The 24,225-nt window shown below is 33.8% G+C and overlaps 1 protein-coding gene across 1 annotated transcript in view; it reads left to right on the top strand.

Moving 5' to 3' along the window:
• Positions 1-9,992: 9,992 nt before the first annotated feature.
• The window catches only part of LOC117330617 (serine/threonine-protein kinase TBK1-like), a 35,153-nt gene continuing 20,920 nt past the window's right edge, over positions 9,993-24,225 (top strand). The window contains exons 1-7 of the mRNA XM_033889043.1: positions 9,993-10,026; positions 10,531-10,669; positions 11,461-11,571; positions 12,467-12,607; positions 13,454-13,580; positions 13,965-14,055; positions 22,256-22,346. Of these exons, the coding sequence (XP_033744934.1) occupies positions 11,461-11,571; positions 12,467-12,607; positions 13,454-13,580; positions 13,965-14,055; positions 22,256-22,346 (561 nt within the window). The 5' untranslated portion in view covers positions 9,993-10,026; positions 10,531-10,669. The remainder of the gene's footprint in view (positions 10,027-10,530; positions 10,670-11,460; positions 11,572-12,466; positions 12,608-13,453; positions 13,581-13,964; positions 14,056-22,255; positions 22,347-24,225) is intronic.

Here is a 24,225-nt window from a genome sequence, read left to right as displayed (position 1 = left end):
GTCAAAAAGCGTCTTAAGACTTGTGTTTACATGTCTGAACAAGATAAACATTTTCTAGTCACGTATACAGTACATCAAGTGTAACCTTTAAAGAAGCTTACCCGCAGACGGACCGGTAAGTAGAGTATCCTAGAGAGCATTATTTTTTCTTCAGCGTGATATTACGTGTATGATCATGAATACTTAGTATAGCAATGCAAGGAAGGGACTTCGTACATTTTATCTTTGGAAGAACTGTATCCAACATCTCGATCATACAGTAAACATGTAATGAATTAAGTCATATCCTGTTATTATCACGTAAACAGTTTGTAATATTTAAAGAGGCTTGCCCGCAGAGAGATCAGAAAAATTGGCTAATAGAAAAAGATTTTTTACACATGACAGATTGTTGGAATTGTTGAGTTTTTCATTTTATTTTCCTTATAAAACGCTGAAAAGTGATATTAAAACCTCATTTTTAAATATTATTTATTTAATCGCAACCGCAATAAGTCTAATTTGATTGACACATCAAAGAAACAAGCACGTGCACAGTGCCGCACAGTGATAACTTCAAAGGCAGCGGCGATTTACAAAGAAGATTTGCCGTTATATTCCATACATTTCCCTCTCAGGTTGAGTTTTAAAACGTCTTTTAAATACATATTCTGTAATTGTTTTCAAGAAATAAAGTCGGAAAGCCTCTAATTTTGTCACATAGAAACGTGTACTGAAGTTTATTTAGTGATCGGAGATGTGCCGTTTACCGGTCCGTCTGCGGGTAAGCCTCTTTTATTATGTGCTGTTTAAGGATAGGATTTCATGAATTGACACAACACGTATTGTTGTTATTTGTAGCAAGAAAGAAAGTGAGAGAGGGGTAAGTGGCGAGATTGGGTAGGCGGTATCGTTTTCCTCTCCGTCCATCTTGTACGTGTGTATGTTAGCTGCGATAACGTAGCTCTGGACGACGGACAGACAATTTCTGACAGATGGTAAATAAAAACTGATTTAAAAAACAAAACAAATTAGTTTGGACAGAAAATCAATAGCATATTTTTCATATAAAATTCCTTAGTGATCTAATCCTCTTTTTTTTCCAAACTACTTGCCAAACAAGATTTTAATTTTTTTTTAAATGAAACATAAATCTAGAGTGGTCTACTAAAAGTAACAACGTTAACACAACCGGCGGACTTATAATAATCATCGGTAGTCTAAATAAAAAAACAAACATTCTCTAAACTCACCAAGGAATTTTTTTTTTTTTTTTAATTTTAATTTCTTCCATCATATGTACATGTAAATTACGTCAGGAAAATCTAGATACAAATGTATTTCTTTTTTAGCACAAAAGTTTATCGAAATACGTCCATAACTTACCTCAGGGTAATTGACAGGGGAAGGGGGGGGGTGAAAATACTTATAATTTACAGTAAAAGTAAAATTAAACATTGTGCGATGTCACACTTGTTGGACTGAAATTTTGCCATGATGTGTGTTAATATTTTTATCCCATAACCACGCTTGTTTCACAACTGATATGGCACGTGATAAAATTCGTAGCAGTGTGTTATTGTTTTTGTTTACACACCGCGGTGTGTAACCACTTTCTAAGCCTCCGATTGGTCATTTGTGACCTCCAACGAATCTGATTGGCTAACCTCTGGCCTTTGACCACGGACTATTTTTACTACTCTCACTTATCTTCTCTTTTTGTTGCCGTCTGTCTTCAAAAGATCAGCATGGACACGTTTTGACGATTTTTTGGTGCTCAACATTAGCATATTAAACTGGGTGAGAGGGGTCCCCGGGTGTCCTCATGGAAATGTCGATTAATCTGGGGTTTGAGTCGTACGAAATATAATTTGATGGTAAAATAGACGACGGAAGCGAGATATTGCATCGATTATAGGCCTACAAGTAGCGAATTAAAACTGACCCCCCCCCCCCCCCCCCCCCCCCCCCCCCCCCCCCCCCTTGATTCTAGATATGCAGTGGATCCCTAGATAGCAATGAATGAATTATCAAAACAATGAACAAATGTAATACAAAATGGTTAAATCGCTGTCTCTAAATCGTAGTCATTTGAATGAAACGGTCGCACCATCTAACGTAACTGTTAAGCAGCTTCCCTTTTAGTTGGGTGTCATTCGGTACGGACCAGGAAAAAAAACCGAATAAACACAAGTTTTCTTATCATTCCACTTACCTTTATTACGAATATATTTATCCCAAACACAAAACTTTAAAAATCATCTTGGAATATTTGTCTCATGTCACTAAACTGACGAGATTTCTTGTAAACACACTGACAAACGTAAACTAGGTCTACATTATAACTGTTAGGCCTATATTGCTCAACACTCCAGCTCTCGGTTTCCGAAATATTTATTAACATGCACGATGTCTTGAATGAATAAATCTCAGAATGAACTTTAAAAAAATAACTTACTCGTGTGAAATAAATTCCATATCCAACAATCACTCGTTGTGTAACCTCTATATACACAAATGATGAAGAAGTCTGTCTTCACAAAGTAACAATTTGAAAGAAAAAAAAATACTTTAAACTAAATCCTGCGATTAATTTATGTCATTTGGTTGCTTTTAGCTTAGTCCATGAAACTCTTATAGAATGAGATGGGGAAATGCTAACATGTTGATTTATCGACACTAATGAATAATTAAATTTTACCATTGGTTTGTTACGCTTCAATGTACACTTCTACCCTACCATGTCATGCAATCAACCTTGAGTATCCAACGAACAGACATATCAAGTGTTTCCAAACAATACCATATATATATAGTGACGTGGCTATGCGATCCATTACATGTATACGCTAAACAAAAACGAGGCGTCATCATCGTTGATATATGTTATATACATTGTACTGAGATGCATTCATTACCTTTTAATATACAAATGTACTCAGAAATGTGAAATAATCCGTAATCGAACTGCCTCTTGGCGAAAACTAAACACTACCAGCAGGTTTAAGTCCAAAGTAAACCGGATATGATATATCCCTCTAAAATAGAACAGTGTGGTAGTCATTGGGGATTCCCGACATGGTGTTTCCCGAAGGGAAATTATTTGTACTGGCTCGTATCAGACTGCAAGCCCGTTTGTTATTGCTACAGCAATTTAATAAAATAGGGTACATGTATATAAGCAGACAACAATGACTTTCTTTAACTCATGAACTGTAATTTATATACATGTGCCTACTCCAGTATCACACAAGCTTTGTATAAGACAAGGATCGGATTCGCCTGGAGCTAGCCCGAGTTTCCTATGGTCCTGACACAATGTCTGGTGTAGGGCCCCCACACAAAACATTGTGTCAGGGCCAGAGGAAACTCGGGCTACACTGGAGCTTGCGATTATGGTAAAGTTTTAGCGGACTATAGCAACTATTAAGAAAGTCAAGTCTGTTAATTTAACTGATTTATCATTTAATAAATCGATTTCTTAATTCTTTCTACCTTCGTCAATAATTAGTTTCCAGCCTACATGATTCTGCTTACATTGCTGCCGATTTCGTCCCACCGCTCCGGCTATACATGTAACTATGGCTAAATTTGAGAACATGTCGGAATGGAATACTAAAGCATTTTTTTAAATCTAATAATAAAACCAAAAATATAGAAATTAAATAAATATTTTCTTACCTACCTGTGTGTCCTGCTTCTTACATTAATCATATAAACTAGGCCACCTACACGCATGCGTAAGGGATGAACTATTTTTAGAATAGTCTATTATTAGCACTTGGTAATTCCCAAGTTAAAAATAGATTGTTTTACCAGGAAAAAAACGTATTCAACGGAATTATAATACCTTTTTTAATAAACTTTATTTGTTTTGCACCATTTACGAAATGATTTATATTATTATGATAGAAGTAATGTGATATTAAAATGTGTGACGTTTAGGTGACTACATTCTCACCTTCATCAGACTAATGACCAATGTGAAGCTACTAGCACTGTGACATATGCATCTTCGCTAGCCAAGGCTTCTGATTACGTTACACTCCACGAACCCTTGGCAGATATAGGCGTCAGTTCTGGCCCTCTAGCGGTGATTCGAAATTACCACCCTTCACGCATGAAATTTTCGACCAATCAAAACAAGCGTTACCGATTTACTTCATCGGTGATGTTTACAAACACACATCGAGGTTTGGTGTCATTTCGATGAGATATGTGATCAATGACTTATATGAATTGATAAAACACTGCGAATGTTCCCCCAAAGATTGTGATTTTTGTATTTAGGTAAAATGCCATGACATAGTCGGCAATGTAGCTCTGTACTGGGTGCCGCATTTTTTGTTTACTGCGAAACCAAGCCAGAATGTAAAACGCGATTTGAATGGGTGCCCTGGGATTCCAGGGCGCGACGGTTTGAACACGACTATATCCGCCAAGGGTTCGTGGAGTGTAACGTAATCAGAAGCCTTGGCTAGCGAAGATGTGACATATGTAGTGTCCAAAATGGTAATACACTCGATAGATTTTTCGGCATAGCCGTATAATATTCTTTTGCCCCGGATATGACGCGACAGGTGGCGTTACTGGTCAAGATGAAGTATGTGATTGGTCAATGTAGCGGTAAATGCAAAATGCAGATATGCAGTTAAAAACGAAACAAGTTAAGATTGAATGTAAGCTGAATAAGTGGGTGTATCTTTTCAAATGACACATTGATAAAATTATATTCCTGATACAAATGCAGTCCTTTTATCACAAAAAAATGCTCAAAACTGATATGATTTTTTTATCCGTGCTGAAGCCCATTAGTTTGTTAACTTATTTCACCAGCAGTGTTACATTATAACAACAAGCATTAAAACTATGCCGTTTATCTTTTTTAAAGATATTTCTTGTTTAGAATGTTTCGAAAAAAAGTGACAAGGCCACTTTCTATTTTTAGCGGGGACCGGTAGGGGACATGTATTGCTTTACCAATTAGTATGTTTATGTACCTGATTATTTTTGCTTTTGTTTATCATCTGACTCGGGTTCCTTTTAACTTAAAACTTATTATGACACATTCAATTTATGCAAATAATGGTTTCCTATTAAATATTGGTGAAAATCCAATGTATTAGTAAGTTGAAAATAGACGAAAACATTGGAACGCGCAAGGATAAATCAACTCAAATCGGCATAAGATGAAATACCAGGCGCCAAGAAACATCAGAACAACAAAAACCTAGAAAACACACTAAAATAGGAGATACAAAAAGTCAACATTTTGATTTATTTTTTAACAGAATTATAAAAAAAAAAATCAACAAGCCCGTGGACAATACATTATAAGCTAGACGATTTCATTAAGTCTTCAAAGTTACTAATTACATTTTTATTCTTTTTTTTTATTGTATTATTATTTTTTTTTTTTTGTATTTTTTTTGGAAATGGTTGAACTGAGATATTACAGAGTTTTGATAACAATCATTTTACCTATTGGTATAAGTATTCTTTTATTCCAAACCGATATTAAACACTTCAGTTATGAAAGCTTTTTGTCAAATTTAGTTTGGTAATTGTGTATACATTTGTATATCTACATCATATTCTATTCCTAATAGGGTGAAGCGTGTACTTCCCCATTTTAAGTCAATTTGTACCAAACGTGTTTTCGTTGTATTTTGTGCCGCCAGTCCATACTACCTGGGTCTTGGAGGAGTTAAGTCCAGATAATTTTGAAAATTCTGAGTAATGTGATAAAAAATATCGTAAAAGTTTCCATTTCAAATGGAATTTCGATATAAACTTCTAGGACTCGTTTAATAGAACCTCATATGGCATGAAAACTAATTTAAGATCCTCTTAAGGATTAAACTGTCTTTTGTTGGTGTCTATGGTCGATATAGATGCCAGAGTTTTGCAAACAAACGTCATATTAGCACAATATGACACGTTTAATGCTTATATTTACATTCGCGACATATTTTTTGTTGTTGTTATTTTTGAAAATTAAAATTGAGTTAGCATAAAAAAATACCAATTTTCAGCGACTTCGTCAATGAGGTTCGACAAATGAAACAGACTATTTTTTCAAAATTCATTTGTCACGTACAGATTGGCAAACAAAAAAGTGCATTGAAATAATATGAAAAAAACGTTTGATTCTTTTTATTATTTGTGTTGCAATATCGTATAAAATTTCTTTTTTTAAACTTTTTAATTAACATAAAAAACCGACGTAGTCCTAGGCTTTTTTTATAGAGCCATATGATTGTTTATGTTAGTTACAATTAGTTCCGGTGTGTGAATATATTCATGTGCGGCATGGATTGATGTCACGTATTGGGTGTCAATTATGCTCACATAGACTGCAAATCTGCTTACTTAGTTTATATCGTGGCTTTGCCACCAAAATGTTAATATCAGATGATAAACTGTTTTCTAATCAAAGTGATTCCACTTATCGCGGTAAGCAGGAAATTTGATATAATGCCATTGGTCGTTACAAGTAACATTCTAGCTGTTGCCCTCATATATATCTTGGAAACCCAAAGGGATCATCCTCGATTAGTTATTCCTGGAATTTTGAGGACGAGCATATAGGAATGTTGTTCCCGTCCCTGCATTGTATGTGGCACTATAATTTAAGAAAATTAGAATTATTTTGTCGGCTAATATTGGCTCTATTAACTTAAAGGGGGCATTCCTTCGGTCGGACATCAGAAACTTGCACACATTCCATTGATGATATATACGTCCGAACCATGATTATATAAGTGTTTGTGCCTACAAGTAATGAAATTAATGTCGAAATGTACAGGGAAAAGGCGTATCGTATACAAATACAGTATGTCTTTGCGGTAATTAGTGATACTCCGGGTCGAATTAAGAATTTTCAGGACTTAATACTCGAAGAACTTTGGTTTATCTTGAAAGTAAAACTGCCTTATCAATGTAAAGATTATAACATTTTCTATCTGGAAACAATAAATATTTTCCAGTTCAATTTTGAAGACCTAAACTTTATTCAAACGAAGGATTTTGATTTTTTTTTTATTTAAACATATTTTATTTGTATCAATATATACAAGAGGATTGGGCACAAGTTTTTAAACTTATATGAAGCCCTTAACGAAGGAATACCCCTTTATAATTACATATGTAGATATATAAACCTATGCTTTTTTGTTTGAACCATACGTGTACTATATATGTTTTCTTGCTTAATTGATTGGGAACAAGATAATTTGAAAAAAAGACATACCTACCATACAATACAAGTACGAGGAGCGTTACCTATATAACTCGACCAACCCATCAACAGACGGATGTACGTGGCAGATCTTATTCGGGGTCCGCACCTTTTTGTGGGAGGTTTGTGTTTGATGAGCGTGGACATCAACTGCGTACATCTCTCTACAGGGATTTTCCATAATTGTGACATTTCAAGTTGTGTAGAATATAGAATATCAATTTCAATTCAATTTCTTTATTAACTGTGGGCCACATTGCCCATTAGCACATGTTATAATATACAAAGTCGTAATATACGTGAACAGCAATAGAAATTACAAAGTGGAGAACGAGTTCAGAGTTTGTACATATAGCCAGGATCTTATTGGCTTCGAAAATAAGATTTGCATGATACAATTCACTGACATAAGTTATATTAAATATAAAAGTCTATACTTAGTCAAATCATGTACTATTGGTTACATATAATATTGATATAATATCTGTATATAATGCCGTATTCCGCCTTCATAATAAAGAAGAGATTCCAGAGTGGATTCCAGGTAAAATAATTTGCTGTCTGTATTCTGTCAATAGTAATACATTTTCACATTCGAATTAACATAAATGTAATTTAGTTATGTTTCCCTGTTATTATTTAGTAGTCTGTCCTCTTTGATATTATTATGTCGGTCCTGACATTTACTTAGGCTAGTTTTGCCTATTATAGGTAGGTCCTAGTTAAACCTATGACTGGAATGTAGATATTGGCGAATCTTACGTAAAATGTGTCATCACTACAAACATACTTCTGACTTATAAGTCTGGATTTACAAATACGTGTAAAACCTAGTGATAACTGCATAAATATCCTACTTTGAACAATAGCACTATGCGTCTGGCGTAGCAATAATAATCAAGTGACCTAGAAAAGATTGTATTGTAGCGAGTCCATCGATCTGCCGACAGTATTTGAAACGGAACATGCTTTAGCGGCGAGTCTATATACACATGTGTACAACGGGGGAGTACGATGGCCGATTGTGGCCGTACATATAATTCTACCTAGTTATACATAGATATGTACTAAATGACAAGTTTCATTAAGTACATTTAAAACTTTCAAAAAGAAAATATGTAAAGAATTACAAATGTATGGAATGAACATTAATTATGTACAAATAAAACTTTTGATCGGTTGATAACGTTTTTTCATGGAAATTGTAAGCTTCGTTAAACCCCATATCAACTTCCTGTGGATTTTACCACGAGGGTGTCAGTGATTATATCACCTGCTATAAGTGTGAGACAAACGCTCAGTTGACAAACCAGCGCTTAAATCGTGTTATCTACGATGGCCGACAATGCTCCGGAGCATTCCATACAATACATTCTTTCAGGATTGTTTTATGTACATTAACAATTCTGTACATATTTTCTTTTTGAAAATATTATTTTTACATAATTCATTCTGTACATTTTCCATTCTATACATATTTTCTTTTCGAAAGTTTTAAATGTACATAATAAAACTTGTCATTTGGTACATATCTATGTATAACTAGGTGTATTATATGTACGGCCGCTATCGGCCATCGTAGGGAGGGCCCGTGTTACCTTTAGCTCACATAGCCCAAGGGCCGGTAAGCTTATAACGTCCGTCTGTCAACTTTTTTTTTGATGAAAATCGATAATTAGTCATGAACGACTTAGTACAATGTTACCAAATTCGGAATGAAAGGATTTGGCCGTAGGCATCCTTGAGCGAAGGGGACAGATTTTGTATAAATACATTCGGTAGTTGGTCTGGCCTCAATAAGGTAATTATAGCTTATTCTTTTAAATCCTTCTTCTGTTGGGATAAAATAATAATCTGATATATAATGGCATCTGAGATATAACGTTAGTTGGACGAGGGGAGATAACTCGTACAAGGCTGTACGAGTTATTTCCCTTCGTCCACTCCTTTGTTGAAATGTTATATCTCAGATGCCAGATTAATCAAAACTAGAATGTGGATGACCTATCAAGTGTTCTAAAATAGTTTTTTATGTTTGGAAATACCAAGCCTTTAGGTCATTTATGCTAAATAGTGAAAAGCCCGTCAAATTGTCCATGACAATTTCTAGTTAAAATTATATCAGTTTGAATCATTTTCGGTGATAATAAGACTGCATTTGAATCGGGATTATAATTTTATTAATGTGTCATTTGAAAGATATTTTCACTTATTCAGCTTGCATTCGATCTTAACTTTGTTTCGTTTTTAACTGCATATCTGCATTTTGCATTTCCCGCTACATTGACCAATCACTTACTTCATTTTGACCAGTATCGCCACCTGTCGAGTCATATCCTGGGACAAAAGAATAGGATACGGCTATGCCGAAAAAGACTGGTGTAAAGACTTTTACTACATAATATCAACAACGTTAACACACTTTAATTCTCATTGTTTCGTGATTTCTCGGTATCGCAAATCAATGCAACGCCCTTTATGCTTTACTACCTCGTCTTTTTCTTCTCTATTTCAAATATTGCCCTTTTGGGACTCTTGTTCACTCAAACCTTCACATAGTCTAGATCGTTATTGAAATTGAAAAATTCTGTCACAGTTGTTTTTATTTTGTTTTTTGTTATTGTTGTTTTCTTTATTTAGTTTTTTTTTTCATCTGATACTGACAGTGGAAAATGAACTTTTATTTTGTTCTTTAAAGTTCCGTATTCACCGATCATGAGGAAGCCGAGTTTTATTTACTTTGTTTTCTTTATTTCCGGTTATATCGGCGGTCGATTCTGTGGTGCTGTTTATCGCTTATTTATTAGGTCAATATGTGAAATGTAGCATATCTTTTCATCATGTACTAAATTAACAACAAGCTTTATTTTTGTATCCATTCTTCAAATCCCATTTGATAATTTGGAAAGTCGAAACACCCTTTTTGCGAGACAGCTTTGTGTTTATCAAAAATAATGTTTTTTGTCAGTTTGGTACTGTATAGTCATTATAGTTATAAATAGCGACTACTTCTTTAAAGAGAAAGAATTTTACTATCCATATATGTTTTTGGATAACTAAGTTAATCTTTAATTTTGATATTTTACCGGGCATTTAAAGAATTAATACTGATTGAACCAAGAAACAACACTGGATTGTCATAATGATATCTTATATCGTATACGTACAATTTGTACGTAGATATCTACTATACAATCTAAAAACCATCAAAAATGTGTTATTGTGTATTTTAGTGTTGCATATTAAAGTGAAAAATGTCGAGAAATGATGCATATGACCCTTTATTTGACATTTTGTTATTTTCATTTCAGATCTATGCAGTTAACAAAGCAGAAAAACATAAAGATGGTTACCTAAGTACCGGCATGGTTGGCAAGGATTTGTACATATCCTTGTCGGATTTGTACATATCCTTGTCAAGCATGTCTTCAGGTTCTAGTATTTCATTCGGTAAGTCTAGATCTGTTTAAATCATTTATGAGTGACACTGCAATATGCATATGGTCATGTTATGTAGGTATTCATGGGATCTTGCAAACCAACCATGGAATATAAGTTGCATTCTAATGAATTTGCTATATTTCCCCTATCAAGTCTTTACACTATTCCATACTTTAGAATAGTGTAATGTCAGCTGAGTCGAGAAAGATCACTCACTCTGTCTAAAAATAATATTTTAAAACTTTCTTGTTAAAAATGTTCTTATTATTCTTCAAAATTTGTAAATTAAGTTGTAAATGAAGGAGACTTCTAAATTCTCTGCCTCCGTTTGCCTCTAATTATCACCCTATCTCTATACTCTTCTTAAACTCACATTTTCAAAATAAAATCACTTTATGTACAGTATAATGTCATCTTGTGTAAATATTTGTGTTGTACACTGTTTTTGGGAAAGAGCTTTATATAAGTTGCAAAACTTGTGCCCGATCCCTTTGTATATTAGTTTTATGATACAATAGAATATGTTTAAACTAAACTATCAAGTCTGTTATCGCAATTTCTTGAAAAGTACTAGAGGGATATTCATCTGTTGACATCAGACTTCACATGTAGGTCCGAATTGTTCATGTAATCAGAATATTAAGAAAGAAGAAAGAAAGGAAAAGTAGACAGAAGATCAGTCTGACTTAGAACCAATAAAGTTCCCAAGATTCCTTTTGGGTGTCTTGTATTGGTGATGGAGGAAGGGAGTTATATCTATGTGAGCCCCTGCTCACTTTGCTTTTATTTTTCATGTGTAGATGTCCTATGGCACCAAAAGTGCCTGGAAGAACTCAGAAAAGTATTTGTGGAACATTGAAGATGTACTAGGGCGTGGAGCAACGGCTGTTGTACATAAGGCTATTAGAAAGGTTGGTAGATTTAATTTACATTGATTGTTTTAAATCACATTAAATTTTTACACACCAATTTTTGCATGGTTAATCAAGGCACCAATTTTTGCATGGTTAATCAAGGCAATAGACAATAAGGTTATGCTATATATAAAAGATATTTAATTAGAGATTGTTGTTAGATAATATTTAAATATTGTTATCATCGATTGCCAAATTCTCAACCATTCATTGTCTGCAGCATAACATTTCCATTAATTAACTTGTACAGCTTGCTGGATAACAAACACATAATTAATGCCAACACAGTGTTAACTCTAATATTAATTAAAGTCTACATGTCTTCAGGAACATTTATACAAGATAAGCTAGAATATAGCATTTCTAGAATATAGCATTACTAGCATATAGCATTACTGGAACATAGCATTACTAGAATATAGCACTAATAGATATGTATAGCATTATTTATAGCATTACTAGAATATAGCATTATGAAAATATACCATAATTTTAGAATATAGCTTTGCGAGAATATGGCATGAAGGGTGATCAGGTGGCACTTCTTCTCGAAAACTAGTTTGATGTTCCCATCCACCATTAGAAATACCTGCCAGATCACCTGAGTTTTCTTCAGCTTTATCATCTTGTCTTGTATGCTTCCATCTAAGCCAACAAGACTGATTGATATAAATAAGTTGATATAATTTCTTCCTTCAATTTTGACAAAACAAGTGATATTTGTATCTTTTTCTCTTTTTTTTTTCTTTTTTTTTCACTTTTACCTTCAACAGTACCTGTAATGCATGTGGAATAGAAGGAACTATTAAGTCCTTTGTGTACAATGCTTTAAGGTGTTGAGGATAGTTGCCGGTTGGTAATGTTTGATTATTTTTTGTTCTAAATTTTTCAGGATAATGGCGAAGGATGTGCTGTTAAAGTATTTCACGATCGTGTCACATTCCATCATTCATCAGTACCCAGGAGAGAGTTGGATATTGTTACAAGTCTAAATCACAAAAATGTCATACGCATCTTTGGAATTGATGTTGATGTAAGTTATGGTAAAACACAATTCTAAACAGATAAACTTTATGTTTCACACACATTATTAATTGATAATTAGCACTGAATGTTACAGTAGTTATATATAAAGTTCTCTAATAGTCTGTTTCTGTCTGTCGGACAAACCTTTTTTTTTTTTTTAGATTTTAAAACTCAAGATCATGTGATACTTATATATAATTATATACGTTGCAATTATATAAGAGGCCAATATATATATTCTGTAAATGCGTGTAAAGGTCAATGATTTTACAATGGACAATAAAACAATGGACAATAAAATAGTGTAATATGTACGTATTATATAAGTATGTGTGCTTCACAATCCCTACAAAGTTCAATGTCTGTAACAAATATCATAATTAAGAAACAAAAATTTAATTCTATACTCAAAAGCTTTAGTTGTAAAAGGGGAAAATGATTAAAATCAAAACAATTCTAATGTTTAAAGCAAATGATGTGCTTCCTAAAATTTATAGTAAAAGATCTTTTTAATTGGACATGGTTAAAATAAAGCAAAAGTCTGACTGATGGACCATTGTAATTGATATATGTCTTTTTTTATTTTTAAAGAAAAAAAGTCTGATAATGTATGCATGTCGTGTAGGTTGGATTTTTTTTATTAATTTTTGCCATTTTCCTTTTCTGTCATTAGATAGGCATTGAGATAGATTTTTGGGAATAACAATACATCAAGATAATTTTTTTGTGGTAATATTTACACAAACAATACATTTAGATATTTTTTGTGTGTTGATATTTACACTAACAAAACATTTAGATATAAAGCAATACAAACACCTGATTTAGATATTTTTTTGTGTTGATATTACAGTCCTCAGGAATTCATGTGTTGGGTATGGAGTATTGCCGTGCAGGAAGTGTCTTTACACAACTTGATAAACCTGAAAATGCTTTTGGATTTCCTGAAGAAGAATTTCTGCGAGTCCTTAATGATATTGGTAAGTATTACTTACATCAAGACAGTTAGTGTAAAAGTAGAGAGTATCGGTGAGTTTTTCATGGTCCCTAGGAAAAAGTTATAAGCAGACTGTTGTGTGAATTTCCTTATAGCATTTATTAATAATGGCAGACAGCTGCTAATGTTTTGAGCCTCAAGGTTTATTTGTCAGCAATGCAAATCAAACACATACTCATAAAGATCTACTGAAGGCCATAGAAATCATCAAGGTTTTCTAGGATTAAGATTAAGATACCGGTCAGATTTGAAGGTCATCTTAAAATTTTAAAGATATTTAAAGTTCATTAAGTTACTGCAGCTGTGAAATGTTTTCATATCAGAAGATATTTTTAGTTTTTAAGTACAATGGTTCATTATGTTTCAGCTCACGGCATGCACTATCTTAAACAAAACGGAATCATACATCGAGACATCAAACCAGGCAACATCATGAAATTCATTGATGACGATGGCAGGTAGGGATGATTTTTGTTATATCATTAACACATAAATATTTCTCATCAAAGTGTCTTGACTTCTAAGTATTCAATGTTGAATGTAAAACAAAGTGATAGCATGGCCTAATTCAGCTTCCTTTTTTCAAAGTCGGACTGTCCTTTCTTTTGATTGCATTTGAGGTCTTCTGACAGGTCAGAGATCAAGGGGATTGTAATTCAAAATAGAAAATTCTAATTTAGAATTTGTAGAGCTGGATGCCTTAACGATGGTGATGGAATACTTGTTGGGAAATGTTTTATCAGGTCAGATTAAGGTTCAAGTATCTGAAAATTAGTTGTACATGGTAGAGTAGCCTTGGGCTTATTTCAAACATTATATTAACAGTGGTTGGTTGTGACTGCCTTTCTGGTCAATCTTAGTTGCTGTCTTACAATCTTTCTGTTGTTGTATATTCAGCTGGCCATTATTTATTTTTATGGATTCCTTTGTACAAAATTGATATGATATAAAATTTATTTATTTTACAACAATCGCGAAACAAGTGATGCCAACTTCTATTTGTTCAGTCTTGTTAGCATGGATGACGTGCGTGAGGGGTCTTACTGTGGGAGGAAATGGGAATACCCAAAGAAAAGCCACATGGGTGGGCAGGTGACCCTTATACCTTTAAATCTTGAAAATAAGAATTATTTAATGCTGCTAAATGTGCAATATAAATATATCCTATGTAAAAAGTAGAGTACATGTATTGCGTTCTCAGATTTCAGGAAGGGCAGTGGCTGTTGAATGTATATAGTGTATATTATATTACATAGCCTTGAAAAGAAAATTAAAATAGAGGTGATATTATAAGGTTATCCATTCCCTGGCTTCATGCACTTGAATTTAAATGATGTGGTGTCACTACAATTTGCCTAAGCTATTGGACCTTGATAGCTTCAGTGATGGAATGGAAATGAAACACACCCCTGTACTTTAGGGATTGAGGGAAACCTATGCCTGCTGTTACCACTATATACTCTATGATGGCACTATCGAACCCTCTACAGAAGTTTGGATTAATAGAATCTTACATGGGCCTGTTCTGTGGTCAGGGATATCTCAACTCTCGTGTAAGAGTTTGGCTGGCCAGCACGTCCTACAGGCCCATGTTTGATTATTTTTCTCGCATACTTAAAAAAAAAAAAAAAGAGTGGAAGTTGTTGTGAAACCTTTTTAATGCCCCCTTATCAATATCCCTGTGAAGCAGTAACAAGTATGAACTTTTTAACATGGGGACACGAAAGAGACCAAAACTCAATTCATTCCTCCTAAACACTACTTTTTCTTAACCTCCTTTTTTTCTAGCTACTGTATATGTCTTTTTTTAATTCCTTTTTGAGACAGTGCGTCATTTCTGGCCTTATCGATGAGCATAGGTCCAAGAGTTGAAGGGTTTGGGATCAGCCCTGACAAAGGTCTGTCAGACATGCAAGTCTTTAAAAGTTGTTCCTATGTCATTACTGCTCTCTGCTCGAAGTGTTAAAGGTGGTCACAACCGAAACAAATAACAATTTTCAGATTAAATTGAACAAAGTGCAAATTGAAGATTGTCTATGTCCAAAATTAAGTCTCACAAAATGCTGGTTCTGAAAAATATAAAGTTACATAAATATAGATTTAAATTCATGACTGATCTGGATGAAGATATAACATGCAATAACAGGCACCCATATATGCTCCCGAATCCCATAATGCAGTAGAAAATCTTATGTTCTGATGTGAACAAAAAATAGCCAAAGAAAAACGGTGTAACAGTAACAGTCTGCCATAAATAGAGAAAATGTAAACAATATCCCAAGATATCTTCAGGGGGTAAAATAAATTGTGGGAATGTTATCAAAGAAGAAATGGAGAAGTCTTCACTCTACTCAATACCCTGCATACTTATATTTATAATTAGTACTTTTGGAGGAAAGCCTGGCTACTTTTTGTTCATTATGTCCTGTTTTGCTTTCTTTATAACTGAACCATATGAACTTATGTTTTTTTTTATCTCAATAACAGCTTGATGAATGTAAAATCAAACTTCCTATAAAACTAAAGAAAATATTTGATTGTTGACAAAGTCATTGTTGAAATGAAAATAAAATTCACAGTCTGGGTACTAGAATCTTTCCCGGCAATGGTGTGTAATTTTCACACATTATTTGGTCGTGTTTAGTGTCACCTGCCTTTAAATAATTATTGTGTCTCTTTTAACTATAGCTTTAAGACAGGCCTATTTATGGGATAGTATTTTCCTGGTCAAGCTGGACAATACACTGTCCAAATAAAGTAGGTGAAGAAAGAAATTGACATATGGAGGCAAAATGAATTAACATATACATTTTGTATGTGAAATTTGATAATTACCGGATATAATATTATGTGGGCGATATGACTGCTTTAAAGTGACGTCAATATGGGCCCCGATACCTTTCATAGAACATGTACGTAAGCCATGTTAAATTAAAGATAATATGTGCGTAATTGTACACACTGAAAGGTGAAAATATTCAATATTGTGTCAATAAATGGTAGGTGTGGCAAGTGCGGCAGGGATTGTCTTGAATGACGCACAGAGGTTCATAGAAACAAGTTTTACTATGCATTAAGCACAAAGGATCTATATATAGTGCACAGAATAGAAACAAAAGACCTTTAACAAGAAAATTTGTCCTTTTTTCAGGTTTTTGAGATCGATAATGGGCCATGTTATTTTTCCCACAATGTAATAATGGATAAACTCTCCTTCAAAATTCAATAGTTTTGCAAACAGAGATAAAAAGGACTTATCTGTAATGGGTGGAAAAAACTTAAAATCTTAGAATATAACATTTAATTTATTTGTTAGAAGTTCCATTAATATTGTTGTAAATAAATAGTATTTTAAGTCATTTTATCAACATTTTAAAATGAATTTTATTAAATGAATATTTAGGACTTTGACCTCTGTATCAAACTATTTTTAAACATCAATACATTGGTTATGGTATAAGATATCAACCTTGATACAGTTACATCTTGACATGACCTTGTGGAGGTCCGGTAGCTCAATTGGTTTCATGTTCGTCTAGACATCTGAAGTCCAGGTCACCTTCAAGTAAAGTTACATTCATACCCTTAAGTCAAAATGATTATCATTGATGACCTGAGCAAGACTCTGTGTATAAAGATAATGTCGATGCGTATTGATGCCTTGCTAAAAGTCAAAACTAAACAAGGAACAAGATTACATCTAGTCTGAAATTAAATGCAAGTGTGAGCTCCTGTATTGTGTCATGTGTGTAAATCTCAAACCAATACACTAATTCCTAACTACACATAACAGCTGTACCCCAGCAATGTACCAATGGCCTCATGGAAATGAGCAGATCCAGTTAGTGAAGAGACGATGACTTGGTATAGTTGTGATATGAGAACGGTTGTGCACCAACCAGGAAATTTGCAGTCTAGACATTGATAATACTTCGTGACTATATGTGCATCATATAAAAAGTGCATTCACTGTATTGGGGAATGCTTGACTTCATAACTGTGAAGTTGTTCATCCCTGTTTAAGTGCAGAGAGGGATCGTTTACTAGATCATCGTTACGCTTGACTTCACAACTACAAAGAAGTTCTCCATCCGGTATACATATGTGCAGTAATTTACATACCGTATTTATCCAACAATAAAAGCCCACGGATACCAGGTAATAAGATCATCAATATTGTTTCAAATTCAGTATAAGAGACCAGAGTCACTGTAATGTGTTGGTCCCCTTGGATTTATTGGATAAATACAGTTAGTCCTGTAACTTATACCAGAATAGTACATTTTCATCCATATGTTGAAAAGTTACATAATTAGTCTGCAGAAAAGGTAGAGTGTAAAACTATGCTCTTTAAATATTCAATCGTGACTAGGTTATAGGATGAAATTTTATAACGTAATGAAAATTTGTCTTATCAGTTTCTCATTTGTATAATGTTTTGTGGTCATTTCACTGAGTTTATGTCATATCTGATTTATAGGTGGTTTTCCTCTTTGTCTACAGGATGTCCGTTTTTAAAATCTCCACGTCATGTTTTCACCCACAAATGTGTGTCTGTGGTATTGAGTTTTGACATAATCATTTCTCCAAATGTGGATGATGAAAGGCATCTTTTATCGTACAAATTATGGTTGTGACCTTTGTTTAAAATGCAATGCGATGCTTCCTGTTGAAGATAACATGTTTAAAACATGTTATTTATCATATTCAACTAGAAACTATCCCAAATAAAATAAAAACTACCTCAGTAACTTTAACATGATCCATGTGTTAATAGGTTGGCATATGCAGCCTTAGTACCCACAGACTTTGATAAGAGGTCAAAATAAAAAAAACAATATAGCAAACATTTTTGCCAACACACTCACTCTTTAGGATGTTCTGCTGGGGTATTGTTTAACATCCTATCAACAGCTATGCATGTATGGTCATGTAAGGACAGCCTCCCCTGCGTGGGAACTGCATGGATGTTATAAATGTTTGGGTCCATGGGGAGGCTGTGTTATGAACTTCTTGGACTCTTTGTGATGGGTGGGAACTGATACAGACTTTATACTAGTGCTGTCTCATGATCACTGAAGCATATAATGTAAAATGCTGTTGTATGTTGAAATGTTCTATGAAGAAGTCATTCCATTGATATTTTCTCACTTATTACATATCAGACTATTAGTATTCAGTGGTCACTTGGACTTCTAGCCCTGCTGGTAATTAAATTGATACATATACCTGGTACATCCACAAAAAAATAATTATTACTGTTACAAATTTTAGATGAAGTGCAAATTTTATGTTAACCCTTACAGAAGTCTTCTGCGATTTCCTGAATAAAGAATTTTTGATAATTTTGTGACTCCTACATTCAAACACATGTAGATATGTGATTGGATAATTTGTTTAGCTTTTTTTTTTCATTTCTCAGAAGACTTTCTTTCCAAGAAATTGAATGATACTAGATAATGCTCAAGTTTGTACATGCTTGATAATTGTATGAGTGTCTGACGTGCAAGTACTGTATAGAAGTGGTGTCATATGTTTTGTTATCTTTAAGGAGAAGACAGTTGAATTGAAATGTGCATTAACAGTTTACCATGACATTTGACACTATGCAGGAAATTGCATAATAACAACAGCTGTGCAACCATGATTTCCAGTAAATCAGGACACAAAAACCTGTATTTATTGATACCCCCAGTTTTTATGTTTTCAGATTGTAAATAATGGATTTTTAGTGTTGAAGTATGAAATTCTAAAACTGAGACACCCTTTGTTGGAGATCCGGTATTTTCCAACATCAGTGACACCTGGTCCACCAATTATTTACAAATTAGATGTACATGTAATTACAGCTTTGCAAGCCATATAAACTAAAGATCCTCTATAGATGGAGATTTTAGACAGTATCAGTGAACTGCATATGTATAGTGATATGGTGAATTATTATATTTTGTGTCTATAGATCAAATCAATATGGTGTGTGTACATGTACAAAGATATCATGCAGCTTTATGTAGGAAACTGTATTAGACCCTTGTGACACGCTAGGTTATTTTGAAGATATTTCATACCCTTATCTGAAACATTAGTTAAGAAAGAAAGATCATGCAGGTACAAGCATGCTGATCACGAATAGGAGATAACTGAGCAATTTTGTTTATTTAAATCTTTAAACATGAAACTTTAAACAGGCTCATTGTTTATAATCGTGCAGTTCTTGCATGTTTTTTTTGAAAAACATGTTCCAGTCTGCAGATTTTAGAAAATTCCACAAATGCCATGTACATTACATCATTCTAGGGACTAATTGAATTTATGCTTACATTATTTCAAGGTGTAAATCTATAACCAGCACTTCAGTTTTGTCAACATGTAGCAATAATGAACCAATTAGAAATAATTGAGAAAATACATATTAAAGCTATGCTATATATTTGGCTACCCTGCTTTAGCATCTGTTACAGGAAATTGGTTAAAGATGGACCCGCACCATTATGAGCTTCAAATGTCACATTTATTTTTTAATAATAATGTATTTCATCTATATATATGGGCAAACATACCAGTATTTTTTTTTTATGATTATCGAAAGTAAGAAATGTTTCTATAATATTTTCACAAAAATCTTTTCTTTTTTAAATCATATACAATGTACTATTATTATAATTATGATGTAAACATTTTCTATTCAATATCACAGGATACAAATTAAACTATATAATATGTAATTAATAATATGTAGTATTTAATGTAAACATGATTTTATCACATGTATACATTTGACAATGTATATGTAGTCTATATACAAAGAGGAGGAAACCGCTTGATAGTAAAAGGAATTAAAACAGCATGATATTAAAGGAGTTTATAACATCTCACAGCTGACAGACCTCCTGCATAGTCAAGTGATTCATTTTTATTTATTTTTAGCCCACCATCATCAGATGGTGGGCTATTCAAATCGCCCTGCGTCCGTGGTCCGTGGTCCGTCCGTCCCTCCCTCCCTCCGTCCGTCCGTCCGTCCGTCCGTCCGTCCGTTCGTAAACAATTCTTGTTATCGCTAATCCTCAGAAAGTACTGAAGGGATCTTTCTCAAATTTCATATGTAGGTTCCCCTTGGTGCCTAGTTATGCATATTGCATTTTGGGACCGATCGGAAAACAACATGGCCGACAGGCAGCCATCTTGGATTTTGACCATTGAAGTTTGTTATCGCTATTTCTGAGAAAGTACCGAAGGGATCTTTCTCAAATTTCATATGTAGGTTCCCCTTGGTGCCTAGTTATGCATATTGCATTTTGGGACCGATCGGAAAACAACATGGCCGACAGGCAGCCATCTTGGATTTTGACCATTGAAGTTTGTTATCGCTATTTCTGAGAAAGTACTGAAGGAATCTTTCTCAAATTTCATATGTAGGTTCCTCTTGGTGCCTTGTTATGCATATAGCATTTTGGGACCGATCGGAAAACAAGATGGCCGTCAGGCAGCCATCTTGGATTTTGACAATTGAAGTTTGTTATCGCTATTTCTGAGAAAGTACTGAAGGGATCTTTCTCAAATTTCATAAGTAGGTTCCCCTTGGTGCCTAGTAATGCATATAGCATTTTGGGACTGATCGGAAAACAACATGGCCGACAGGCAGCCATCTTGGATTTTGACCATTGAAGTTTGTTATCGATAATTCTCAGAAAGCACTGAAGGGATCTTCCTGAAATTTCATATGTAGGTTCCCCTTGGTGCCTGGTTATGCATATTGTATTTTGAGACTAATCAGAAAACAACATGGCCGACAGGCAGCCATCTTGGATTTCGAAAATTGAAACTGGTTATTGCTATTTCTAAGAAACTAATGAAGGGATCTTCCTGAAATTTCATATGTAGGTTCCCCAAGGTGCCTAGTTATGCATATTGTATTTTGAGAGCAATCGGAAAACAACATGGCCGATAGGCAGCCATCTTGGATTTTGACAATTGAAGTTTGTTATCGCTATTTCTCAGAAAGTACTGAAGGAATCTTTCTCAAATTCCATATATAGGTTCCCTTTGGTGCCTTAATCTTAACTTTTATATATAGGTTTCCCTTGTTTGAAAAGTACTAGAGGTTTCTTCTGAATTTACACAGATTAGTAAGACTTAGAAGAAGAGAAAAGTAGAGAAAAGATCAATCTGACATGGAACCTATGAAGAACATTCAATGGTGGGCGCCAAGATCCCTCTGGGATCTCTTGTTTTATATTGTTGTCATGAAGTGTTACAATTTATTATGTATAACAGCTTTATCATTATGTAAACAGGAATGTCGCACATATCTTTCACTTGAGGGGAAATCCTTGAACATCTGACCAATAATGAAAAATGCTGAGTAAACAGGATGTTGGATATTAAAATGCAATCCACTGTACTTGAAGTTTTTTTATACCCCCTGCAACGAAGTTTGGGGGGGGGGGGGGGGGCTACAAGAATCACCTTTCTTTCTTTCTTTCTTTCTTTCTTTCTTTCTTTCTTTCTTTTGTTACTCCTCCATTGTTAAAGTGAATTATTCTCCCTGCTGTAAGTCTTTGTAATAATTTGATCATTTTATGTGGCTATCTTGTTCTTTATTTCTTTAGTTTTAAAGAAAAACAAATATTAAAACAAAGTCTCAATTGTTGTTTTCAGTTCCATCTACAAACTGACAGATTTTGGAGCTGCAAAAAAAGTTGATGAGGAGGAAGAGTTTACATCAATCTATGGCACAGAGGAATATCTGGTAAGTCATCGATCAGTCAGACATATCATAATCCAGAATCCCACAAACACAAATATATTAATGTATGAATTGGCCCTGGATTCATCAAAGTTCCCGAACTTTTCATTTCAACAAATTTTATTATACAAGATGTTATAGTACAAAGGGATTTGACAACAGGCTTTGCCTATATCAGTCTTCTCCCACATAAATGACATTTTGATAAAATAATATTGATAGAATTTTTCTTGACAAATTGAACAATAGAACTATATAATTAGGGTTATTTGTAACACTTGCACATACACTCATACACACATCATTGTAATAATTTAAGTAGTCATTCATAGTTTAATGGAATAATTTATAGTTAAAAAGTATCAAAAGTTCAGGAAATATTTTTATTTATATACATTATATATATATAGAAAATAGATAATTATACAAGACTTTGTAAAGCAAAAGCGCTTCACCTACCTGACGGTGAGAAAGAAGAGTATTTCCCGAACTTCTATTGGAAAACATTGCAAAATTTACAGGAAAAGATCTTCCTTAAATTCGGGAATGCTTTTCTTCGGAAAATTTGAATTAAGAAATAGTGATGAAACTGGCCCTAGCTGTTCACTGCCTTTTTCTTCAGTTTGTCTTTTACCAACTGATTTCAACATGAGCCGAGTCTGAATTGACCTGAACATTCCACTAGGAACACTCAATTACATGTACATTTAAGGATTGAATAATGTTATGTTGAGGTGTATGGGGGTATAAACCTCAACATAACTTTATTCAATCCTTATATTTATATTTTTTTGATATTTTGTATAATATTTTGTCTTTGACAAATAGGGACTTGTGCAAGTCTACCACAGAACTTAACGAAATGTACGTCATCACTCTTCGTCTACATATGGTTAATACTTTTAGGATTTCTTTCGTAAACAAATTTAATAGCGAATTAAAACAAATATTAGTTTTAAAGGAATTTATTTCATATAAATATGATCACTTTTGAAAAGGAATTAAAAAAATATAGTCCAAGCTCGACAAATGTATTCCTATGCCGGACTTGATATAGTTCATTGAAAAATGACTCGAGTTAACTGTGGTAGGTTCATTGAGTCTGAATTGAGTGGAAATATAAATATTTGTATATGTATGTCTTTCAATACATAAAACATACTATATACATGGTCCATTTGCCATGATTTTCTTCAAGGTATAAATTGGTTAGCATTGATTTGATTGGGAGTCTAATATAAATGTTTGGAATGCTTTATTTATTGTGTCACAAATTGCAATGGAGTGTTAAAGAACATTAATGGTTAAAAAATTGGCATGTCCTGTAATATAATGAGGCCAGAAGATTGACTCATTGTAGATTATATACATGTATAGTTACAGTGGAATCAACAGGAGTGGATACATTACTTACCGGTTAGGTATAATCTGACCACAAAAATGTCATGTTTATTATGAACTAAAGCATAGCTTGTTTGATATCATAATATTGATAAATTATTTGGCAAAGGAGATCTAATATTGTATAAACAGAGGGTGTGGCTCCTTTAGGGCCAGAGAGAAGGGCCCAATAGGGGTAAATGAGGTAAATCCTTTAAATCCCTACTAGTCTGGAACAACTGAATGGATTTTGATGAAATTCAATCTTTTTATTGGCAAAGGAAATCTAATGCCGTATAAACGGAGGGTGTGGATTCCTTGGGGCCGGAGAGATGGAGCCTAATATGGGAAATATGCAAAAAAAAAAAATTCTTTATTCTTGAAGAATGACAGAATTTGGTCCACATTTGGTATAAACCATAGTTGGAAGATACAGCAAAAGGGTGGAAAAATAATTGTAATATAAATCATTTTGCCATGATTACTGAAATATCCAGGTGAC

Source organism: Pecten maximus, chromosome 7, assembly GCF_902652985.1.
Source record: "Pecten maximus chromosome 7, xPecMax1.1, whole genome shotgun sequence".
NCBI classification, from domain to species: Eukaryota; Metazoa; Mollusca; class Bivalvia; order Pectinida; family Pectinidae; genus Pecten; species Pecten maximus.
The sequence above is the reverse complement of the archived record's forward strand: the minus strand, read 5'-3'. Positions and strand labels throughout refer to the sequence as shown.